The sequence below is a fragment of the Gopherus evgoodei genome, chromosome 12 (genome assembly GCF_007399415.2).
Source record: "Gopherus evgoodei ecotype Sinaloan lineage chromosome 12, rGopEvg1_v1.p, whole genome shotgun sequence".
In the NCBI taxonomy this organism is placed as follows: Eukaryota; Metazoa; Chordata; order Testudines; family Testudinidae; genus Gopherus; species Gopherus evgoodei.
The window spans coordinates 19883230-19908321 of NC_044333.1; the positions used below are offsets into that span (position 1 = coordinate 19883230).

Below are 25092 nucleotides of genomic sequence, written 5' to 3' on the forward strand. Positions count from 1 at the left end.
CCATTATGTGCCACACATGAGTATGACTCCATCTTTGGTATATACGTATGTGTACACACATACACTTGGATGAGAGGAAACTGGTCTAGAGAAGTCTCAAATGTGAATCTCCACAATGTTTCATTAAAAATAATTGACTTTGACCTTTAGAGAGAATGAAATTATACAGGTTCACAAGGGTTTAATTGTGTTTCTTCACTAAATTCAATTTACTTGGGCTTATGATGACTTAAGTTTTGTACAGCTGCAAAAGACAGATAAAAGGCCAGCCATGAGGAATGTTGGTTCTGTCTAACACATTAATTTACCATAATCTGAATTTCTATGAAACCTTTCATCCACAGACTTTAAAGTGCTTTGCAAACAAATTAATGACACTTGTGCAGTAGGTAAGTATTATTATCCTCATTGTAGAGATACGGAAACTGAGGCAGGAAGTGGTTAAATGACTTGTCCTATGATCACAAATTAAGTGGGTAGCAGATCCAGAAATAGACCACTGAATTCCTGCATGTCTCATGCTTCAGCCCCAAAGTCATTCTCTCTTTAGTTGTCATCCCTACATTTGTATGGTTTCTTCTTTTCCCTGGATAGATACTACATCTCTTCCTGCTTGTCTTGGGTCTTCCTTCAAACATACTTGATGTAGATAGAGTTCTTCAGCTTGCCAAGTCTTATTTTACATTTAGGAGTAAAAGCTGTTAGTTGATAAAACTATTCAGTCTTTTAATCTTTTTTTATGCTTTAAGGTTGTCTCATCCCATGAGGAAGGAGAAAGAGAGGACATTGTGTCAGGGCAGCTGTATGCAAAATAGGACATGCTCTCCACTGAGCTATCTAATAATATATCAGAAAAAAAGCATTAATGCTTGCAGGTTTCTCTTTGAATTACAGATAAAATTAAGCAAAACTTTTTTGGTTTGTTCAGGTAGGAACATTTGAGAAACATTTGATTATTTTAGAGGCAGCTTGCAATTTTGGGGTCAGATCCTCAGCTGGGGAGCTTGGTGGGCACAGCCCAGCTCAGAGCAGGGAGGTGGATGGGCACAGCCTGCAGCTGTCCGTAGGCTCCTGGATCCCCACTCCCTGAGGGGAGCCCATTGCTTGCACAGAGGCTCCTGGCAGCGTGGAGCCCACAGCCAGGACCCTGGCTGCAATAAGGAATAGGGAGTCAAGACCCTGGGGGCAGCCAGGATCCCAGACGGGAGCTCCATGTGGAGCTGAGAGCCCAAGCTCTCAACCCCACACACTGCCCCTCTTAAGTTGGTGGAAGTGCTCCTTGGGAGGATGTGCACCACCAACAGAAAGAGGGTAGTGTGGACATGAACCACCACAGTAATTACTGCAGTGGCTATAAGTCAACCTAACATAATTCAACTTACATTTCTAGTGTACACATGCACTCATTTGCAGGGAGCAGGAGGGAAGTGAATTTTTAATGTGTAACCTCAGAGAGGGGGCAACACTGCTCCTGAGGGAGTCCTGGGGAGGGATCTAGTACTGACATTAATTCTTTGTCAACAGGAAAGTTGGGAACTAGTTGTCTGTCAACTTTCGGGCTTTTCTGAGGTCTAGAAACTGCATACCTTCCCCTTTTTATAAGGACACACACATTTCTCCTCTGAGCAGCACATGGTACCAAGTCTGCAAGGTGAGCCGTAGTAGTTTTTTGCAGTAGTTTTTGCCTCATGCTTGGTGATTTCTCCATGGCAGGGGAGCATTGTGACACATTTGACAGGCCTGTGAACTACTAGGATGACTAGTATTTCCAGCATCTGAAACACATTATAATTAAGGTTATCATCTTTTACTACGGTGTCAGCTTAATAGACATTTTAGGAGACAGGTTTCAGCAGATTATATTCTGCATGGTTTGTTCCTAGTAGAATTTGGCATTGGGCATGTTAGCATTTTGGAAAGCTTTAATGTATTGGTGAGTGGAAGTTCTTACATCAAAGATTAGGTGTGCATTCTCAGTGGTAGGTCTGAAAACCAGATAAGGACTCTCAGATCTTTACATACCCACACATGAAGACAAACAAGCTTCTGTAGTGCTAGGCCACTTTTGGTTGGCAGGGGTTTGTGTTTACATTTTTCCAGGTGATATGTCATGTGAGTTTTGCACCTGCTGAATTTTGTCGAGAACTCCAGGTTAAAAAATAAAAATGAAATGCTATCAAAATAGCTGTGTTTAGTCTGACCTGAAGTGAAGTCACTCTGTTTTACATGGTTTCCACACAAATCTATCATTCGTCCCGTAACTCAGCACATGTGCAACTGAAACTTGATCCCGCTTTCGTAAAGATCCGTTTGTAATGAAGCTCCACACCAGACATGATACTTCAGAGTGGCAGAGAGATCAACTGTAGACCCATTTCCCCCACCATTTGTTGCCAACCAGCCTTGACTTCCTTTTCAGAGAGCTCTACTTCTCCATCTAGACTCATTAATGCCACTGACCCTCCACTGGCTTGGAAGCCTAGCTTTCCTTTTGGAGAGTTCAGCCTTCTCAGCTCCATTCTTGTCCCAGGGTGGTGGATCTGGCTTTATATTCTGGACAGAGTTTGAAATGACTGAAGCAATGAGACTGGCAACAGATCAGTGAGGGTTGCAAACCTGACACCGGCAGACATAGATCAGCTTCATTCCAGGGGTCAGAGATGAATAATTAGAGAATATTAGGAAAATGTGTATATTTTTAAATAATGGGACAAATTCTGCTTCCAACTACACTGTAAAAACAAAGCAATTCCTGGGAAATCACTAGATCTTGAATTTGTAATGTTCTGAATTTACATATAGGCTTTAGTGTTATAGCCCTAATCCTGCCAAGGCTTAATTACTTGCAGAATTCTGAGCACTCTGAGTAGCTCCACTGACTTTGGTGCAACCACTTACAGGGTATAATTTTCAAAAGCATCAAATAATTTAGGAGTATAAGTACCATTGACTTCACAGCGCATAAAGTTATACCCATACGAAAGTCTGCAGGATTGGAGCTTATGTGTAATAGTGACATTTTTGACAGCAAATATGTAAAATAGAATGATTATATCTATACTTTGTGTTTTGTTCATTTGCTTCCTTTTCTTTTATATATGGTCCCTCTTTTTCTTCAGCCCTGTAGATAAGTGGTTCTCAACCAGAGGTAAGTGTATCCCTGGGGGTATGCAGAGGTCTTCCAGGGGGTACATCAACTCATCTAGATATTTGCTTAGTTTTACAACAGGCTACATAAAAAAAGCACTAGCAAAGTCAGTACAAACTAAAATTTTATATAGAGAATGACTTGTTTATATTGCTCTATATCTACTGAAATGTAAGTACAATATTTATATTCCAATTGTTTTTTTATAAATTATATGATAAAAATGGGAAGGTAAGCAATTTTCCAGTAACAGTTTGCTGCGATGCTTTTGTATTATTAAATCTAAAATTTCATACAATGGCTTGTTTATACTGCTCTATATATTATACACTGAAATGTACAATATTTATTTTACAATTATATGGTAAAAATGAGAAAGGAAGCAATGTTTCAGTAATAGTGTGCTGCAACACTTTATTTTTATTTCTGATTTTGTAACCAAATAGTTTTTAAGTGTGGTGAAACTTGGCAGTGGGAAAATGGGGAAAGGACAGTGTGTAGAGAGAAGGCATTGCATGTGTGTTGCAAGGTCAAGGCCAATATTCTTTTAGCAATGGCTTTTGTCTAGTAAAGACAAGGCCCATGTAGTTATAGTCTGTTGACTGTGAGCATGACATAACATAGCTGGGGGCTAGTTTCGTATCATAGAGCACAGAACAGTACCTCACAGCTTTTTGGAGGTGGAGCAGGATTTAACGACCTCTGACAGCTCCAACTTGGAAAGCCCTAATGGAAACACATAAGTGGAATTTCAGATGTACAGAGCTAAGGCAGCTGAACAATTTTAAATACATTTAAGAAGCTATTTGAAATACACTTTGTTAAACGTGTCTCTCAACTTCCCAGGAATTGGGGAGTTTTGCCAGCACAGCTTGTGTTTCCTTTGCCTCATCTACTCCTTCCTGTAGCATTTTCCAAGTTACATGTGAAGTATCTGCCAATAATTATTGAAAAATCCCTGCCTGACCCCTTCATATAGGTAAACTTTCTAAAATGCAAATTCTTCCTCACTCTCCTCTCAAAAAGATTCTGTAATTTAAATTACCATGCATCATTTCTCTCCTAATTCTAAGACAGAAAGGGACAATTGCGGTTATTGTGGCACATTCAGTGATGGTCCTGATATAAATATGAGTGAACTTGACCGTGCAGACTGGTGCTAGTTTCAAAGGAAGAGTTGTGGCTATGCAACCACTATGGAGCTGCTGCTTCCAGGTAGGATAAACAAATTTAAAAAATTTATAAAGTTAATGTTTAAAATTAAATTGACACAAGTTAAGAGAGAAGGTACTTGTACATCTGGGGTCAGGCTTGAGTTATGAGGGATTACAGGTATCGGTTGCAAGGGTGAAGAGATACATACATATCACATAACCGGCATAGACCCAGATGGGGGTGCAAGAGTTTTTAAAGTGTCAGTGGATAAGTAGGCTTGGGAATGCCACCCATGGAATGTATAGGGAGTCCAAGTCAGTATTGGTGTAGCGAATGAGTACATGGGTAGGGTGCGTTCCTTGGTTCATTAGGGAAGGAAGTGGGTTATTTCTCTGGTCGGTAGTCTCGATTACTCAGTGTGGTATTGACAGTGTCCTGTGATGTGTTCCATATAAATGTCTCTGAACCACCTCATGGTGTCGGACACCATGAGCTGTCTCATGAGTCAGGTGTAGTGTCGACTAACTCCACACACTCTCAGAACTGGCTCGTTGTGGGGGTCCCAAGAGCCCAGGGCTCCCACAATCAGGGCGTGTATCTGGACCTTGTAGCCCTGAGCTCTCAGGGTCTCAGCTAGCGGGGTATACTTCGACGCCTTCTGGACTCAGGCCTCGTGGAAGGCCGGTGATCTGTTTTCAAAGGGCACCGTGACGTCTACCATGAGGACCTTCTTCTTTTCTGCGTCCATCATGACGATGTCGGGTCGCAGTCTGCTGTCTGTCCCGGGGATGGCCGAGTCGAGGGTGATCTTCCCCAGGGATGGCGGGATGGCTTTCACCAGCCGGTTCTGGATGGCGTTGTGGAAGTGCTGCCAGGCTCTGGAGTGCTGTTTGCATCCACACAGGACATGGGGCAAGGTCTTGTTTGCATAGCCACATTTCCTGCAGCGCTTGTCCTGGTTGCTGTGGCGGATGGCTCCATTGAGGGGAATGCAGTAGAGTCGGGCCCTGTGGATGAACCGCCAGTCGGAGAACGTGGTGAAGCTGCCCCCGGGGAGGAAGTGGTTGCTGGTGTCCCACTTGCTGGACACCTTGAACACCTTGCCTTGGTCCGGCTTCCGCTTGAGGTTCTCGGCATAGTGGCAGTGGATGGCATCTTTCAGCATCCTTTCCAGCATAGCTCTGGCGGTCAGGGTGATGATGGTGTGGTCTGGGGTCTTTATGCATGGCACCAGTATTCCCAGCTCCCGGCGCTCCTCACACCACTTCCAGTGGCAGCTGATCCTCTTTCCCAGGCATCTCAAAGTGTTGCAGGTGCAGGACCAGAGAGAGAACAGGTTTCCTCCCTCTCTCCCAAACTCAGCCTCCAGGGAGCCGCTGAGGTAAGTGGCAACATCCTGCTTGGAGGGGGCCCTGGCGATGCATTTCCTGACAATGTTCCGTATGGCTTGCTGTGCGATGCTCCTAACCGTCGGGTCCGGGCACATCAGGAGGCAGAAGGCGTTGGTTATCACCGCTACATAGCACAGGTCACCCATCCAAGTACGTTGGCGCCACCCTACCTGTGGGAAATGTAGATGATGTCAGTGCTGGCCCTCTGGGGAAGGTAGAGCCATTTCCTCACCAGCTGATGGTGCTGTCAGCCTTGTTCAGGGGCACCTTGGCTACGGCTGATCCCCTGAGGACAAAGGAGATGCAGGGGATAAGGAAGATGTTGAGGGCATTGATCTTTTGCCAGGAAGTGAGCAGGGAGAAGTCAATTTGGACCGCGTCTCGCAGGATCTCCGCGATGGTGTCTTTGAGGGTCTGTTGGACATGGACTCCTGTGGGTGTGCCTCAGTCAATTTGATCGTCCAAGTACAGGCTGCCCTATTAAGGAGCCTGTGTCTGAAATTTGGAGTGAAATCCTGGTCCAAATGAAGTCAATGGGAGGGTTTTTTTTGTTTTTTTTTTTAACCATTGACTGTGGAGCCAGGGATTTCACTCCTGGACTTCCTGTTTCATATGTCTTCTTTTGAGGACTTAAATATGTCAATTTTAATTTTATAATTGATTGAGAGAGCAAAATTTCATAGTTAAAATCAAGGTGGATATGCACAGAATGTAGTATAAAGGGTTACAGATGATATACTGTAGAAAAGATTCAGAGCCTGAACCACTATTGTTTCCTTTCAGTCTTAAACTGGAGCAACTGTTGATTTCAGTGGCTCTGCTTTAGCATAAAAGTGATGTAATGCAATGATGAATCAGGTCCTCAAATTGCTAGCAAGGTTGTGCTGCTGTTGCACAAATAACTGACATTCTGAAAGTGAATGTGAAAAAAAAAAGACGACTATTATCCAAATACATTTTTGAACTACGATTAGAAATGCTAGGTGGCCCCCTTGTGGCCATTTAAAGCGAACTCTTCTTCCCAAAACAAATCCCTGACTCTGTAAAAACATTTGAAAAGATCCATTGTTTTTTATTATAAGATTTTGATATTTGTGTTGTGTCATTACACTTGTTAAAGATGTCATATTGGAAAACGTTTGAATAAATAATTATTCATTGTAAAAAAAAGTACTCCTGTATCCTCTTTATACTACAACAATGGCATCATTTGAAAATGATGTATTTATTGATAATTTCTAAGGCTCCAATATTACAAAAATTTAAGTACATGTGCGTGACTGCACATCTGATTAGTCCCATTGACATCAGGACTGGGTGTGTAAAATTATTTACATGCTTAAGTCTTTGCAGGATCAGAACCAGATATATTTAGTTCTCATAATATTTATATTTATTTTATTATAGGATTATAGTAGAGATTTACAATAAATAGGCATTGCAGCTTTGGTCGTTTTCTTATTGTGGCCGTGGTCAATTATTGGACTCAATAGAACTACTATGCATACACTTAAAGCTAAGCATGTGTGCAAGTTTTTGCAGGATCGGGGCCATGGTCTTGGTGATATCAATTAAACAATGAGTTTGAGAAAACACATATAGGGTAGTAATAAACATATAGATATCCAGGCCTGATCTACACTAGAAATTTACATCAGTATAGAAAAATCCATGCCCCTGAGTGATGTAGCTATACTGACCTAATCCGACGTGTAGACAGCACTACACAACAGAATACTTCTGTTGACCTAGATGGATTACCTATGCCGACAGGAGAAGGGTGTACATAGTATCTACTCTGAAGTGCTACAGTGGTGCAGCTGCACCACTTGCTGAGTTTTAAGTATAGACATACCCCCAGGCAGAGGTGAAGCATAGGGGGTAGGGATGTAAATACGGTTTTAAAATAGTAACCGTTTAACCTATTAAAATTCTATCAGTTAAACAGATCACCGATAAGGAGTTCTGCCGGCCCTGCACCCAGGGTCCTGGCTGCCAGGATCCTGGGTGCAGGGTGGCAGCGGAGTTTAATAATTAACCAAAACTGATAAGACTGATGCTAATTGGTTAGCCAGTTAAATTATACATCCCTAGTTGGGAGGGGGGCATGCAGGGTAAAGTGCTTCCCCAGATTGTCCTGCCACGGGGAAGGGAGAGGTGTTCTGTCCTCCTGCTGCGTCTGTCCCCTGGCATGCTCGGCTCCTATTCCGGGCAGCTGGGCCTGGTGGGGGAGCAGAGAGGGTGGGACCAGCCGCTTCTCATGCCGGCTGCTCTGTGCAGCACAGCAACTGCCTCCTCTTTTCCAAACCAAACATACCCAGATCCTTCAGCCTTTTCCCACATGGCTTGTATTCCATCCCTTTGTTCATCTTTGGTACTCGCCTCTGGATCCTTTCCATCCTTTCTATACATAGATGACCAAAATTGGACACACTACACCAACTCAGGGCAAACCAGTGCCAAGTAGAGCAGTATTATTACCTCCCATGTCTTGCATGCTATGCCTCTGTTAATGTAACCTAAAACCGCATTTGCTTTTTTTGCAACAGTATTGCATTGCTGACTCACGTTCAGGTTGTGATCCACCACAACTCCTAGCAGTGCTGCTGCCAAGCAGCTTCCTCACATTTTGTATTTGTGCATTTGTTTTTTTTTTCTGTAAGTGTAGCACCTGACATTTGTCTTTGTTAAATTTCATTTTGTGGTCTATAGCCAAGTTCTCCAATTTATCACGTTCCCATTGAATTTTAGTTCTGTCTTCCAAAGTGTTGGCACCCTCCCTCCATCCAGCTTTGTGTCATCTGCAGTAAAGATGTTAAACAACACCGGATCCAGGACAGATCCCTGTGGAACCCCACTTGAGACCTCCCTCCAATCTGACATCATTCCATTAACACTTACTTTTTGTTTGCGGTTGTTTAACCAATTATGTATCCACTTAATGGTAGTTCTGTCAAGCACAAATTTCTCCAGCTTACTTATAGAATGTCATGTGGGACTGTGTCAAAAGCCTTGCTGACGGCTAAGTATATTATATCTACCGTTTTCCCCCTAATGCTACCTTTTTGATCTGTTAGCATTTCACACCCTCTACACTCATTTTGCATTGATGTAAAGGATGATGCAAAGTGCAAGGAAAGGGAAATAGTCTGCAAATAATCTTAACATATATTAAAATTGTTATTTAAGGAGGCACTGGCAAAATAGTGTAGCGTAGATGCCTTCATTTCCAGAAGTAACTCTTCTAGAACCCAGCCCACATTAGCAGAATGCTACACTGATTTGGAAAACAGTCCTGCAAACACAGCTGTAGCAGTTACAAAACTATTTTGTAAGCAAAACTGTCCCATCCAGTATTAAACTGTGCTGAAGTACCAACTTTCTGTGTGACCGATGGTCTGTGGACATTGATACCCTTATTTTTGTTGCCTTTAGTGCTGCATATGATACTCTCTGAAAGTATTTTTCTTGATTGGCTAGCACATTTTCCCACTGTAATAAGACTGGGGCTTTTCAGCTTGGAAAAGAGATGACGGGGGGGGGATATGAGAGGTTTATAAAATCATGACTGATGGGGAGAAAGTAAAAAAGGAAGTGATATTTACTCCTCATCACTCAAGAAATAGGTGTCACCAAATGAAATTAATAGGCAGCAGGTTAAAACAAACAAAAGGAAATATTTCCTCACACAGTCAATCTGTGGAACTCTTTGCTAGAGACTATACCAGGGTTCAAAAAAGAACTAGATAAATTCATGGAGGATAGGTCCATCAATGGCTATCAGCCAGGATGCGCAGGGATGGTGTCTGTAGCCTCTGTTTGCCAGTAGCTGAGAATGGGCAACGGGGGATGGATTACTTGGATGATTACTTGTTCTGTTCATTCCTTCTGAAACACCTGGCATTGACCACTGTTGGAAGACAGGATACTGAGCTGGATTGACCTGTGGGCTGACCCAGTATGGCCGTTCTTATGTTCTTATCTCAGGTACCTTTTTCTTCACTTTTTATTCCTACCTGTCCAAAAGGTCTCTTGCTAGCGCTAGTCACCTGCTTTTATCCACAGTCCGGTAACTGGACTCTTCCTGTTTAACTCTACCTTTGTCCACCTCATTTTGAATTTAACCTTTGTTAATGTCAGAGATATTCACTCTAGACTCTTGACCAGTCCTTTGGAACAATCAAATAATCTACCCCCAAATGATCTTTCCAAGATTCTACATGCAGCCCACATCAAGAAGGGGCATACAGGGCTTTTGAGTTTGGGGTGAAATTCACTCCTGAGCATGGAAGCCAACTCAAGGTTTATGCACAAGTTAAATTCCACTAAAGCCTTATTTTGAGGATGAATTTGATTCAACCAACAAAATGCATTAATTCCTTTGTGTATCAAATGATTTTTTTTTGGTGGCAGGTAGAAAGTAACATAACATAGGAGAGAAGAAGACTACCCATTAAAATATTTGAAAGAAGAATGCTGAAACCTAGCAAAGTCAGAGATGGCTGTAAAAATTGGAACAACTTAGTTATCTGGATAAAACTTATGAGGAACCCTAACCATGAGGGTCTTTTATAGCAATAACAAAACTGTTCAATCAGCTGTACATTTAAATTGGAACCATCAGTACAAATCTCTGGAATTTTTAATTCAGGTTGCTCTTGGAACATTATGTTCTGCACATTATAAACGCTTCCCACTTACACCTAAAAAAGAATGGCTAGGCTGAGGTTGTTTAGCTGTTGGCTGATTCTGAGAAACCCTTATGTTTTCTTCTCCTCTAGACTAAAATACTCTAATGCTTTGCTAGTTAAGCTGCCAAGCAGACTGATTACATCTTGTGCAAAACTCTGCTGCCTAGATATCATAGAAAGAAGCATGAATATTTTATTTGACAGGAATGTGTCGTCTTATGAGTCTGACATTTCTGCACTGAGGGTGAAATTCACCCCAGTGCAGAGGACCAGCACAATGCCTGTGCATCCCTTAAATCCCTGTAATGATCTCAGCATTGGGGGTAAGTGGGATTTGTAGGGTACATGGGACCTCTGCACAGGTGTGAATTTCACCCTGATTTACTAATTTCTGTCAGTAATCTAACAGAGTTATTTCCCTACAAAAGCCTCATGGTCAGGGCTCTTAGTATAAATATTATCGATGTCTTTCAATTGTCTTGGATTTGCTGAAGATCTGACTTCAGTGGATATTTTGATAGGCATATGTAGGACCCATGGATCTTGAAATGTGTGTTGTGGGGAGTATTGATCACTGTAGCAATGGAGATGTGTGTGCAGGTTTTGCATCTGTTGTTCTGGCAGGATGTGGTGCTGCTTTGAGTGGGTGAGTCCTGGTCTGCGACTCTGAGGATGAGCTTGGAGAGGTTGGTAGCTTGTTTGAAGGCCAGAAGGGGCGTGTGTGTGGTCCCCATCTCCACTGCTACAGTGCTCAATACCCCCCCATAACATACCTTCCAAAATCCAAGGGTCCTACACAAGTGCTCTGTGTAGCTCAAAAGCTTGTCTCTCTCACCAACAGAAGTTGCTCCAATAAAGCAGCGGTTCTCACTCTCTCACCAACAGAAGTTGCTCCAATAAAGCAGTGGTTCTCAGCTGGAGGTCTGCGAGCCCTTTCAAGAGGGCCCCAGGTCCCGAGCCCTAGCGCCCCCAGCAGGACTCTAGCGGAAAGGCACAGAGCTGAAGCCCCGAGCCCTGCAGGCGCCCCCCCCACGGTGCTGCAGCTGGGAGGTGCAGGACTGAAGCTCCAATACCTGCTGGTGTAGTGGCACAAACAACTCCCTAGTAGAATTTCCTATCTAGGTTCTAGTTCTACTGAGCAGGCTCAGTAGGTAACTGCTATTGTGGGAAAATGTGCTTGCTGCTGTTTTTGCTGTTACACTGGGCAGTGTGGGGCAGCTGCTGCTCTCTCTAGTGCCATGGAGCAGGCAGCCGCAGCGTTCCCTCCTCTTCTGCTGGTGCCCCGGGTTGAAGCTGCTCCTCAGTTTCTGAGTCCCAGCCCCCTTTCCTCCTCCTGCAGAGGCTGCTGATAAGAGTGGCCTGGGCTCTGCTGCTTGAGCTACTCCGTCTGCACACAGCCTCTAGCAGCCTCTTCCGTGCACCCTAAATTACCCCCCTGCCTGCACTCAGTCCCAGGCCCTAAACTGTTTTCAAACTTTTTGAGCTAAGCCCCCCACTTTGAGTTATAATTTTTGGTTGCTCCCCCAACCCAGACAGGTGGGTAGCCTGCTGAGGTGAGTAATGAGGTGGAGATGGCACTCCTTCCCTGGACCACTGGCCCCTGCCTCTCATATATAGAAATCAAACTACACTATGTCCAGGGTCCCTCCTGCTGGGCCCTGGAATTTTTATAGCACATCGAGAGGGGGCCTCAGAGAAAAAGGTTGCGAACCCCTGGAATAAAGAGTATTTCCTCACCCACCACATCTTGGACATATGATTTAATTCCTACGCAGTGAGGCTGGATCACAACCTGCTGTGCTCCCTTCGGCTTTTGTCCCCACTCCAGAACTGGCTGCCTGGCATGAGTTTGTGCAACACTTTGGGATGAAAGTTGCTTGATCCAACTTAATATTTCATTTTTGTTAACTGCCATTATATGCGCTCTGGTAAATGTAGGGTAACCGCGGAATTCGAAAGAAAGGGAAACAGGACCCTGTGGTGGGTGCAAAGCACGGCACGGCGCTGCCAGCCCCAGCGCACACACCGCACCCCTTCCTCGAGCAGCCCCCAGGCCGCCCCGGCCACCCGACGCCTTCTGCCTTCCCGGGGACTGGAATCCTGAGACACTTTCTACAGGTCAACGTTCCACGGGGTATCTGCCCGATGCCGATTGGCTCCCACAACGCTCGCTGCGCCTTGCGACCAATCAGAATTCTCCACCGTGCTTACGTCGGGGACGGGCTCGCTGCCGGGAAAGTTTGAAATTTCCGAGACTGGGCGGGACGAGCTGAGCTGAGTTACCGGTCCGGTACAGGGAGCGCGGAGCAGCCGTTCGCTATGGCGCAGGGGGAGCCTGAGCCGGTGCTGGCGGTGTCCGGGGAGGAGGAAGAGAAGAAGGAGGGAGGGGAAGGGCCGGAGCTGGCCCCGGCAGCTGGCGGTGTCGGGCTGCAGGAGAAGGTGCAGGGCCTGAAGCAAGGTATATTCCCCCGCCCCCGTTTATACTCCCCGGGAGCACATTTCCCCCTGGCTCCCCACACTCGCCTTCCCTTGTACTCCCCCCCCCCGCGATTTTGTCCCCTGTGCTTCAATAATTCCTCAGACTCCCCCAACCCGAGATCTGCTCCCCCCGACCCTTGGAATGTAGTTTCCCTGCAACCTGCCCTTCAGCCCCTCCTGGTCTGACATTTACTTTCCAGTCCTAGAGGTTTCCTCCTGCATTTCTTTTCTGTCCCCGCCCAACTCTCTAGTTCAGTTACGAACGGCTGTTGTCAGCGTGATAAACTGTAGGAAGGTTGTTGAAGTTTAAGGGACAGTGTCAATGAGTGTATGCTATGGTGGTGTAGCTTGTCGGGCCTAGGATGTCAGAGAGACAAGGTGGGCGAGGTAGTATCTTTTACTGGACCAACGTCTGTTTGTGAGAGACAAGTTTTGAGATTACACACAGCTCTTTTTCAGTTTCAGTGGGTGTCTGCCTGAAACCCCTTCCCAGGACATTAGCCTCTGTGTCCATTCACTATACCCATCAAAACCCGCTGAGTGGTGGTTGGACCTTTGCATTTTTGATCCCAGTGGGTAGGAAAGGGGGGATTCTCTTCTCCCGCTTTTCCCCCAAAGACTGTTGCTTTCTGCTGTGTCCATGGCACCTGTAATTGCACATTGCTCATGTGCTGATGATTTAACCAGGTATAGCCTGTGCTCCTGGCTAGGAAAGACCTGGCATACAGCTGTGCAGTTTGGGTCTATCCAAACAGTAATTGTTTATATGGCTCTAACATGAAGGCCTCATTGATGTGGGTGGGATGCTGCGGGGTGGTAGCATTCTGGAAGGGCCTTAACAGGCTTGAGGCCACCAGTGCAGCTAGAAACCTTTAAAAGTTATTTATATGTGAAGTAGTTCCCCATTAACTCCATGTGTGGGTAATGCATGTACAGAAGCTGTGTTTTTTAAAAAGGGCAATGCCCTTTCTTCTACTTTGTGATGTATAAAGGCCTTTAAGGTCTTAGTCAGTTTTTTTCCAGAAGTTCAGATCTTATCTACATTATAGACATTTACTATGAATGTTTGGTCTCCATAGAACACTTGTAACAGACCTGTGTCCACACACAAGTGATCCAGCTGGCTTACATGTGTCAGCATTCTAGAAGTTCTAGTACAACGGTGCCCGCTAAGCCAGGCACTGTAGTAATATATGGGAAGCTGCAATACCTGCCCTCATAAGCGTATAGTCAAAACAGGGCAGATAAAAAAAGAATGGGAGGAGAAACAGGCACAGAGATGAAGTGGTTGCCCAAGGTCACGTAGCAGGTCAGCAGACAAATTGGGGATGGAACCCTGGGCTCCTGACTCGCAGTCTGGTGCCTTATCCACTGTGCCTCATTGTTACAGCAGAATGAGAACATGTTCAGTCTGTGCTTGTGTGGATGGTACTAGCATGGTTCAGATAAGCCTGGTCCCACAGATCATGGTAGCTTTTTCGAGTTTCACAGAATCCACTGTTTGTGGCCGACTTGTGGGGAACTGTGCGATAGCTGTGTAGAAGGCATTGCAGTTGAAATGGCTGAGCAGTGGAACTTGGACAAAACTGCACTGGCTCAGAATCTGACATCACTAGCATGGGCTCACTGAACTATTTGTGCTTGAATTGGTTGTTAGAAAACATTCTAGTCTCTAGTGTAGAAAGCCTGGGGTGATAGGTGAACTGGTGAAACTGACGTGCACTAGAGACTGAAAACTGAACTCTTGAGGGGAAGATACTTTTAGCTAGGTTTGATTTTGTATGTCTTGTTAAATCTTATTCAGTGACTAATGAGCACTTGGGGGTGGGGTGGGGTCGATAGTCACATGTAAGGGTGCACAATTCACTTCGTAACTGAAAGGCAGAGATCTTAAATTACATACAATAGGTAGACCTTGCCCCATGAGGTCATCCAGCCAAACCAGGGTTGCCAGTCGTGATATTTCTAATGTAAAAAGTAGTGAGGAAAATCCATTCTATTAGCAAAAGCCTTTCAGACCTCTCTACTACACCTAATGGGGAAAAAAGGTGTAAAGGTTTTAAAAATCCTGTTTGGGTCTGTATCCAATGGATAGGGAGACCCTGTTTTGGCAAATGTGTGTGTCCCTGAAAAATGGAAAAGTAAATTAGCTATTTAACCACCTCTCCAACAATAAATTAACATATGGTCTAGAGAGGAGGCATGCATGGATTTTGCACTTAGCAGTAGATCCCTGGGATAGGAATGAAAGAGTGAACAGTACTTGAGTTGAGGTTGGTGACTTTTTTTCCCTTCAGAGTTGTTCCAAGAAGATGATGATGATGATGATGACAGCTGCAGTGATTATGGGAGTCGTGACAAATCAGGAACCATTTTAGGAAGGATTGTGCCAGATAGGAATGTGCTTTTCCCAGACACGTTCCAAACAAATCACCTTTTGTTTTATGAGCGATTTAAAGCCTATCAGGATTACATTTTGGGTGAGTGACCTTTCTGCTTCTAAAATTCCCTCTTGTCATGATCTCTGTAGTGCTGACTTTTCCTGATGATTCAGTTTTAAGCTGTATATATTTGTTCTCCTTTTAATTTGCACCATCCTCCATGCACAGCGTGGTAACTACGGAGGATCTAGACTAGTAGCAGAGATACACGAGAGGCCAATTAATGATGGAGTTGAGAGTCTGAACAGCCTTAAACTTTTACTTTTACATTAAAAATATCATGACATAACAAACGCTTTTAGCTGGAGGACTAGACCTGGTGGATTTTGACATCCCAAGAGACTGAAGTCTGAACAATTGAAAGGGGGAGGGATTTTTGATAAGACTAGTTAAAACACTGTCCCGTTCCACCCTCCTCCCTACTTAACTCCAATGGCATAATTGAGAGATGCGGGCAGTCAGGTGAGCAGTTGCTCTTTTTGTGAAGCTTTTCGGGGGCTGAGAGCACCTTTTGGTAGCTCTCCAGTCCTCTGATCTAAGCTGTTTGGGGGCAGGGACTGTCTTTTTGTTCACTGTTTATACAGCACCACGCACCATGGGGTCCTGGTTTGTGACTAGGAATCCCAGGCACTTCAGCAATACAAATAATAAGAAGACTGAGCAGAACAAAATTGAAGACAACTTCTGACATAATGAAGGAACACTAAAACCCCATTATGTTCAGCTTCCCTTTAATTGCTCATGTATGAACTTGATTCCTTTTGTCCTTTTATTGCATAAATACATATTGGAAGTGATTTTAATTTTATTTTAGCTGACTGCAAGGCCTCTGAGGTAAAAGAATTCACAGCTGAGTACTTAGAGAAAGTCCTTGAACCATCTGGATGGCAAGCAATCTGGCGCACTAATGTGTTTGAGGTGCTGGTCGAGGTAAATGTAATTCACTTGCTAGACATTTGTCTCCAATTAACATCACTTTACTCCACTGTTAACAGGCAAATCACTTCTTTCTAATTAAAGTGTATGAACTGATAGAAAATAGCATATTTTTCACATCTAATTCTCCGTGTGGAGGATAGAGCATTAGGTGAGAAGCCATTTAACTGCTTGCAGTGGCTTCAGTGCTAGTGTCTCTTGGACATGAGAATGCAGGAGAACTGGTGACATGTAGAAACTTACCATCCACAGTCAGATGAGATGCAGTTAATTGTTAACCCTCATGATTGTAATGCATTCTGTGCAGATTGTAAGTTCTTTGGGGCCAGGACTGTCTTATTGTGCATCCACTGCCTAGCGCAATGGGGCCCTGATTGGGTCTGCTAGGCTGCTGTACTATATATAATTATCCACAGGACTGCCTATCTTGCGTTACAGAGCTGCAGCTGTACGAGCTGCATATTTATTTTACTAGCTGGGCCTTTGTGAAAACAATTTGCACTCTGGTTCTATCTGTCAGTTTTGCACCTGGTTCTACTGAACAAAAAACTATTGAACCTATAAAAGCCTGAATTTAAATAGATTTTACCTCCTAGGAACTCTTTGCAGTTCGCAGTTTCTAAGCCCAGAAAAGATGGTGTCAGCATGGAATTTTCCTTCTCTGTTTCCTTGGTCTTAGAAATTGCATCTCTTCTGTTTGAATGTTACTTTTTATATTATACTAGTAAGGATGGTATTGAGTTGAATTTTTTTCTAGTATTCTTTCATATAAACACATGTATGGTATTGAGGTCTTTTGTAATGAGCTAGATCTGCTTCAATGACAGTATCAGTCCTTCAAGGATGTGACTTTAGGGCAGGGGTTGGCAACCTTCAGCACATGGCCCATCAGGGTAATCTGCTGGCGGGCTGTGAGAGATTTTGTTTACATTGACCATCCGCAGGTATGGCCCGCCGCAGCACCCATTGGCCGAGGTTCACCATTCCCAGCCAATGGGAGCCGTGGGAAGCTGCGGCCCGTGCCACTTCCCGCAGCTCCCATTGGCCGGAAGCAGCAAACTGCGGCCACTGGGAGCTGTGGGGGGCTGTGCCTACGGACGTCAATGTAAACAAAATGTCTTGTGGACCGCCAGCGAATTATCTGATGGGCTGTGTGCCAAAGGTTGCTGACTCCTTCTTTAGGGCCACGCAGGCATTTGAACCACTGGAGGGATGCAGAGAGATGCAAAACAGGGCTTGAGAGCACAGGCTGCTGTGTGCTGTCCATATGAGACTTTGTCATGGTTTGGGTAGTTCAGGATTTGCTGATGTGGCACTTCACATTTTCTGGTCAGGAAACGGGTTTTCCTGGTGTTAGGAGCAGATGCCTAATGATGTGGTCCTCAGTGGGGTTTCTCCCAAGGTGGGTGAAGCAACTACCAGCCGTCCCAAATGACAATGTGGCCTTCTCTGCACTGAGGTTAACTGGCAAAAATGTCCCACTGTTGCCTACCCCTTTGGAATGCACCAGTGTTTAACAGTGTCTGGGTTACATGGAGGAGTGGCTTTGTGTAGAGAGGCAGGGGACTGAAGGACTGTAACTGGGTGACATGGAGCTGTAGTTTCTGGTCTAAAAATGGGGGCTCTTTTGGAGATCAGAGAGGAAGCAAATCAAGAGAAGATGTGGGACATCTAAGGGGTGACTCCTGGACAGTGGGTGAAGTTCCAGAAGACTAGAGAAGGTCAAAATAGTACCTGTCTTGAAAAAGAGGAAAAAAGAGGACCTGGGGAATTGGAGACCAGTCACCCAACTTTGATACCCAGAAAAATACTGAAACAGATTATTATATAATCAGTTTGTTCAAACCCAGAGGATAAGAAATAGCCACGATTGGTTTGGTGTGATTTGCTCTTGATAAATCATCTAGTTTCCTCCTTTGACAGTGTCACTGGATAGGGCGAAAGGAGTAGATATGATATATCTTGTTTTTATTAAGGGTTTTGACACATTTCCACATAGTGCGCTCATAGGGAAACTAGGGAAATTTGGTCTAGACTCTAGATGAAATTACTGCACAATGGTAGAAAAACTGTACTCAAAGGGTATGTCTACACAGTAACTAGACACCCGCAGCTAGTCCATGCTAGCTGATTTGTGCTCACAGGGCTCAGACTATGGGGCTGTTTCATTGCTGTGTAGACTTCCGTTGTGAGATGGGAGGGTCCCTGAGCCCTGCGAGCCTGAGTTGGCTGGAATGAGTCAGCCGCAGGAGTCTTTCTGTGTAGACATACCCAAAGAGTAGTTATCAGTGGCTTGCTGTCAAACTAGGAGGACTTATCAAGACTTGCAGGGATGTGTCTTGGATCTGGTATTATTCTATGTTTTCATTAATGACTTGAATGATGGAGTACAGATTGTCTCATCAGCAAATTTTATATGAGTGATGCTGGGAGGGGTTGAAAGCACGTTGGAGGACAGGATTAGAATTCAGAATAATCTTGATACATTGGTAAATTGGTCTGAAATCAACCAGATGAATTTTAATAAAGACAAGTGCAAAGTACGACGCCTAAGAAGGAAAACTCAAATGCACAACTACAAAATGGGGAGAAAACTGGCTAAGCAGCAGTACTGCAGAAAAATAGTTGGGGGCTACAGTGGATCACAAGTTGAATAGGTCAACAGTGTGAGGCTGTGGCAGAAAAGGCAAGTGTCATTCTGTGGTATATTAACAGAAGTGTCGTCTGTAAGACCTGGTCTATGCATAAAACGTAGGTCGACAGCTGCAGTGCTCGGGCTGTGAAAAATCTGCACCCCTGAGTGCCATAACTATGCTGACCTAACCCCTGGTGTAGATGCAGTTAGGTTGGTGGAAGAACGCTTCTGTTGACCTAGCTCTCATTGCTCTGGAAGGCGGAGTTCCTACCGTGATACAGACTATAGCGACAGAAGGGTTTGTTTATACTACAAGGTGACAGCGGCAGAGCTATGATGCCATAACTGTGCCGCTATAATGCCTGTAGTGTCGACATGACCTAAGACATCCTGTGTCCAGTTTTGGATGCTACACTTTTATTAAAGATGTGGACAAACTGGGGAGAGTCCAGAGGAGAGGTTTGGAAAACATGACCTGTGAGGAAAGAATGAAAGCACTGGACGTGTTTAGTCTACAGAAGAGAGGGCTGGGCATGGAGTCATAAGTTTGTAGAAGGTTGTTATAAAGAGGATAGTGATCAATTGTTCTGTGTCTACTGAGAGTAAGACAACAACTAATCTGCTTAGCTTGCAGAAGGGAGATTCAGGTGAGCTACTAGGAAAAACTTCCTAGCTATAAGAATAGTTGAGAACTGGAATGGGGAAAGTGGAGGTTTTTAAGAACAGATTAGACAAACCCGTCAGATGTGATCCTGATATTGTTTGTCCTGCCTCAGCACACGGGTATGGACTTGGTGACCTCTCGAGGCCCCTTCCAGCCAAGCCTTTCTGTGATTCTATGATGGCAGTGTAGGGGACTGTGGGCACAGAGAGGAATGGAAGCTGGGACGCAGGGAGGCAAGCCTAGAGCAGGATGTAGAAATTCAGCCTTGTTATCTGAATGTAAAACCTAAACCAGTTTTCTACGTATTAAGGTTTTCATCAGTAAAATCCCCCCCTACCCAATCCAGGTATAATTCCTCACTGCCCCTCGTGTGCACTCTTGCTGCTTATGGCCATGCTAAAGTCTGCAGGAGGGGAACCCTGCTTTGCTGGGCCTCATAAGGCTTATCAGAGCCACGTTGCCTTTTTGTGAGCCTTCTACATGAACCTGATTTTAACCTTTTAACTCTCATTTAAAAAAGGGAAATGCTATCCCCATCCCACACTTAGAACACCTGCAAGTAAACTACAGTCTTAAAATAGGTAGAAGCATGCAAACATATTGGTGGTTTGTCTTTACAGAGGAGCAGAAGTTATTCGTGTTTTCCAGCAACATAGACCTGCATTTGATCAGCTTTGTCCTCTCCCTAAATTAGAGGGAAGAGATTGACATGCTTTAGGATTCCCCATGACACATTTGGTCCCTGTTGGAGTACTTTCCAGCTGAAAGGCATGGCAGCCTACTGGGCTAAATATGGGATTAGGGCACAGGAATTCTTGCTATTCCTGGCTCTGCCACTGTGTGGGCTGCTGCAAAGCACTTGGGTCCTGATTTTTTTCAGAGCACCCTCAGCTCCAAGTAAAGTCAATGGGAGCTGCCAGGTACTTGGCATATCCAAAAATCAGGCCCTTAACCCTTGTCTATGTAAAAAGAAGATAGTAACTTCCTGTCTTCCCAGGGACATTATGAGGCTTAGTGTTTGTACAGTCCTTTGAAGATGGAAAGTACTGTATGTATATGTTTGCTGAGCAGTGAAGCTTGTTTTGGGGTTATAATTTCAAATATGCATGCTCAGACATCTCTGGAATAAAATGCCATAGAGCGTGTTTAAAAAACACTTCATGCTTTTAATAAATTTGCTGATTGGCTTCTGTAATAAGACTGAATGTGTGGTGTTTTGGCTTTTCCGGTTGTATGTACTGTTCTGTCTAAAGCCACCCTGATAAGCTGTGTTGTTCATATCAGGTTGTGGATGTGGAGTATTCCACTCTGAAAGCAGTGGTTCGGCTCAGTGAGCCCTTCCTGTGTGACTCCCATGTTAGCACCTTTACCTTGGAGTGCATGCAAGAGCTCTTGGAGCTGAAGAAACATCAGTTACCCGTGCAGGAGCTGTGGGTTGTGTTTGATGAATCTGGAGAGTTTGACCAGACAGCCCTGGCCATAGAACATGTCAGGTAGGAAAATGTTCATGAACGGCTAATTGTCTCCTGAACTATTATTTCTTTAATTTTAGGAGTCAGGTAGTTTAGGCATCACATCTGAGCTACAATAAATAATGTTTATGGGTTTCATACCGGCACCTATATTAAAAGATGTTCTTAGCGTTCAGTCAGAAAGAGCTCCCATCTCTGTGAATTCTTGAGACCATTTCTGGGGCTACGTTGACCCGGGCTTTAGAAGTAAACCTGATGGCTGCTAGCCGAAGAGTTAAGTTGACTGACCAGAAGAAAAACACCAGTGTTGCTATGTCACAAGGAATCAAAGGTGCATGCAGGGTTTCATTGTAGCGCATTACCAATTTTTCTACTAAGTTGAAAAGATGTAACTAGCTCTGTTCCTTGCCTTTGCTAAGCCTCCTTTCACTGCACTTTTTCTGCTTTTTTCCTCTATAATTCATTGTGGTGTATCTTTCCCTGCAGTGTTTTCAGTTTCCTTCTTTTTCTCCCTGATCTCATTCTTTCTTTCCCTGCCGTGTGCACATTACATCTCCCTTATTTGCTGTTTCTCTGCTGCATCTCTGATCTACATACACTACTTATTTTCTAGTGCTTTCTTTAAGAGCTCTTTTGTTTTTTCTCCTGTACTTCTCCTCTTTCCCCACTTCCCAGTACACACACCATAGGGTTTAGAGAAATTGATTAGTAATAGCCACAAGAACTGAATTGGAACACTAAAACTAAGGTGAGGGGCCTCACTCTCTAGGACAATGTCCCAGTGAGAAGCCGAGACCCCGGATGCTGCTCCTGGATCCTGCCTTGGTAATGGTTAATAGATGTCTGATAAACTCAAAGCCCACAAGGAGCATTTGAAGGGTGAGGATGCTAAACTTAATGTGGAAGGTGAGAGGAGGCCAGTGGAAGAATTTGAATTGGAGTGATGTATGGCAAAATTTTCAAAAATGCCAAAGTCACATAGCAATGTAAGTCCTATTTTTCAAAAAGTACCTTACGTGCTTAGCATAAGTTTAGTTGAAATCAATAGAACTTATGCTCTTAAGTTATTCTGGGCATTTTCGAAAACTTACCCATGGTGTTTACAGCGGACAAGGAATAGCAGGAAATTCTGTGTACTGAATAGCCTGGAGGAGGGTGATATGCGAATTTGAGAGGTGTGATATTTTGAGATGTCTTCCTCAATTTATTGCATTTCTATTTTCAGTCCTAACTTTTGTTAAAGTGACTCTGGATTCATCAATGGACAGTGCACTCTTAACTACTTGCTTTATTTCAAAAGGTTTTTCTACCAGCACATCTGGAGGAGTTGGGATGAAGAGGATGAGGATGACTTCGATTATTTTGTCAGATGTGTTGAACCTCGACTAAGACTGTAAGTGACTTTCTTTAACATTTAGTTTAAAAAGTGCTGGAAGAGGCAGCATGGGAGTAGTGACTGACAAAACAAAATTCATACAAAACTTTGTTGGCAAAGCAAGGCTGTTGTAGCTTCAGATTACTATCAGTCACTAGAAATCTTGTATTTGTAAAGATCCAGGGGAAACAAACAACTTCATTGCCAGTTATTTTCTTCTTAGCCTTTTTTTAGCACAACCCTCTTCCTTCCATTAGATGGCGTTCCAAAACCAGGTATAGCCTCTTTTAAACATAAGACTAGTTTGACTTCAAGCATGTAAGTGTAATCCTAATTAAGACTAGTGTGACATGCTATGGGTGTGGAATAAGAACCCAAATAGAACAGAATATAGAGGAAAACTTAAAAAAACGACAACTAGTGATGCTGAAGTACATGTGTATTCTTGCCTCAGTGGGATTACTTTGTATTAGATTTTTCTGAATCTGGCTTTTTAATACCATCCAGCCATATGGAATTTCAACAGCGCATAAGGGCCCATTCTGGAAATATATTAGAAACTAATTTTTAAATACCTGAAATGAGTAGCTCGAAAGTAGCTTTACGAATTCTCTAAGGCTTTTTACTCTTATTTGATGATACGTCAGTCAATTATTTTCATGCCTGTTTTCCTCAATCACTTTTTTCTGCATATAATTATTTAGAATAGGAATTCAGGAATGCATATTGCATTCGGTTTTGATAAGATGACTACTCTGAAATGGTGATTCTCTGAAATGGATTCATTATGACAGTTCAGTTCCATGTTATACCTGGGCCATGTTGAGCTCATACAAACTGGGAGGAAATGTTTTGAGGTCTGGAAATGTTACATGTGGAAATAAATATTTCTTATGTGTTTCTGCTTCTACATTGACAGCAGATGGGGAGGCAGATGGAAGGAGTTGCTTTTTTTCCTTGGAGGAAAAAGACTGCATCAAATGAAACTGGAATTTAATCACATGCATTCAGACTTTTTTTTTTTTTAAAGGTAGTTAATGGGCTGAAATGGGAGTAGAAGCGTTTTTAGAGAGGACCCAAAAGGGAACCATAATGTTTCAGCTTTGTATTGCAATGAAGAGTAAATATTTTCCTTTCTCATTCCCAACACCAAGCTTGAAGCAAAGCCTGTACTCTGAGCCACGTTGAAGTTTATATGCTCTTCTGCGCTGATATAAGCACCAATAAGTAGCAGTAACATCTTCTATCCCTGTAGACAAGCAATGTTTTACATTCTGATTCAAAAGGTCTCCCGTGAGCTTAAATTAATTGAAGCAGACAGTCCTCGCACTGCAAACTTTATCTGTGATTTTATTTACTTTTAAAATAGAAGTTCTGGTCTTGTAAAACAGGTATATCTATGTAAAGTATTTTATTGAAGCTTGGTAAAATCATTTCGTTTTACAGCAAAACTTCAGTTACAAACACCTCAGGAATTGAGGTTGTTCGTAACTCTGAAATGTTACAAAAGGTTGTGTTGGTTTTTTCAAAAGTTTACAACTGAACATTGACTTAATACAATTTTGAAACTTTACTATGCAGAAGAAAAATGTGGCTTTTAACCACCTTAATTTAAATGAAGCAAGCACAGAAACAGTTTCCTTGCCTTGTCAAATCTTTTTTAACTTTCCCTTTTATTTTTTTAGTAGTTTACGTTTAACACAGCATTGTACTGTATTTTCCTTTTTTTTGTTTCTGCTGCCTGATTGCATACTTCTGGGTCCCAATGAGGTGTGTGATTGACTGGTCAGTTTGTAAATCTGGTGTTGGTAACTCTGAGGTTCTGCTGTATGTATCTACAGAGTGGTCAGTTTTAAAATTGAGAGTACACATTTTAGGGTCAACTTAGGTACAGTTTTCATTGTTTTCTTCAAGTATTGTACCTTTCTATATTACATTTAAAAAATCAACTATTTTTAGTTCCCTGCCTACTCTGAAGTATATTTGCGTGTTGTCGCCAGGCAACTTATGCTGCATCTTATAACACTATAATCACATAGTTGTTTTAGCTGTGAGGTTTTTGTACCACTTTACTGTCTGTCTGTCTGTAATCAAGTAGCTATTTATTATTCTGCCTCCAGTTGTTTATTCTTTATGGCACATTCTTAAGTGCCCTTTAGTGAACATCTGAGTGATTGAAACTTGGCTCTAGGGAATTCTTGGCCCTTAGTTTCCTTGGATGTTTTCCTCTTCCCAGTAAGACCCCCTCAGTGACTGGGCATGGAGTTATCTACACAGGTAAACTAGCTTCCCTTTCAACTGTACTGAAGACAAACAAGGATTCTTCTCTTTGCTTTCCGTATCTTTTCATTGTTGTCTGACCTTTTTCTGGAGCGATCACTGTAGAACTACCACTCTGGAATTTTCAGCAAGCCATCATCTGTCTGTCTGACTTAGGCAGAGACTTGTGTATGAGACTCCTTGATGGTACATTTTATCTTCTAGTAAATCTATCATCCAGTTCTAATTGCTACCACTCTCTCTTTCCCTGAGTTATGTTTCTTTTTCTCTTGCTCGATAAAGTTCTGCTTTTGCTATTTCAAAGCCAGCGTTTTCAATTTGCTTTTAAAAGGACACCATCAAGTCAGTGTTTAAGTAGTGATTTAAAAATAGTTCTTGGGAATATACCTGCCTCTGAAGCCTCCTGATAATTCTTGTTGGTTTTTA

General features: G+C 43.3%; 1 protein-coding gene across 3 annotated transcripts in view; it reads left to right on the forward strand.

The window, feature by feature from the left end:
• The window catches only part of SHCBP1 (SHC binding and spindle associated 1), a 110442-nt gene that overhangs the window by 65174 nt on the left and 20176 nt on the right, over nt 1-25092 (forward strand). For 2 of the 3 annotated variants that reach the window (XM_030581264.1, XM_030581265.1), the window contains exons 4-8: nt 12324-12843; nt 15161-15343; nt 16119-16234; nt 20824-21032; nt 22312-22404. In XM_030581264.1, coding sequence (XP_030437124.1) covers nt 12705-12843; nt 15161-15343; nt 16119-16234; nt 20824-21032; nt 22312-22404 — 740 coding nt within the window. In that variant the 5' untranslated portion in view covers nt 12324-12704. Of the gene's footprint in view, nt 1-12323; nt 12844-15160; nt 15344-16118; nt 16235-20823; nt 21033-22311; nt 22405-25092 lie in introns of those variants that run through there. The other variant, XM_030581266.1, reaches the window with a different exon arrangement.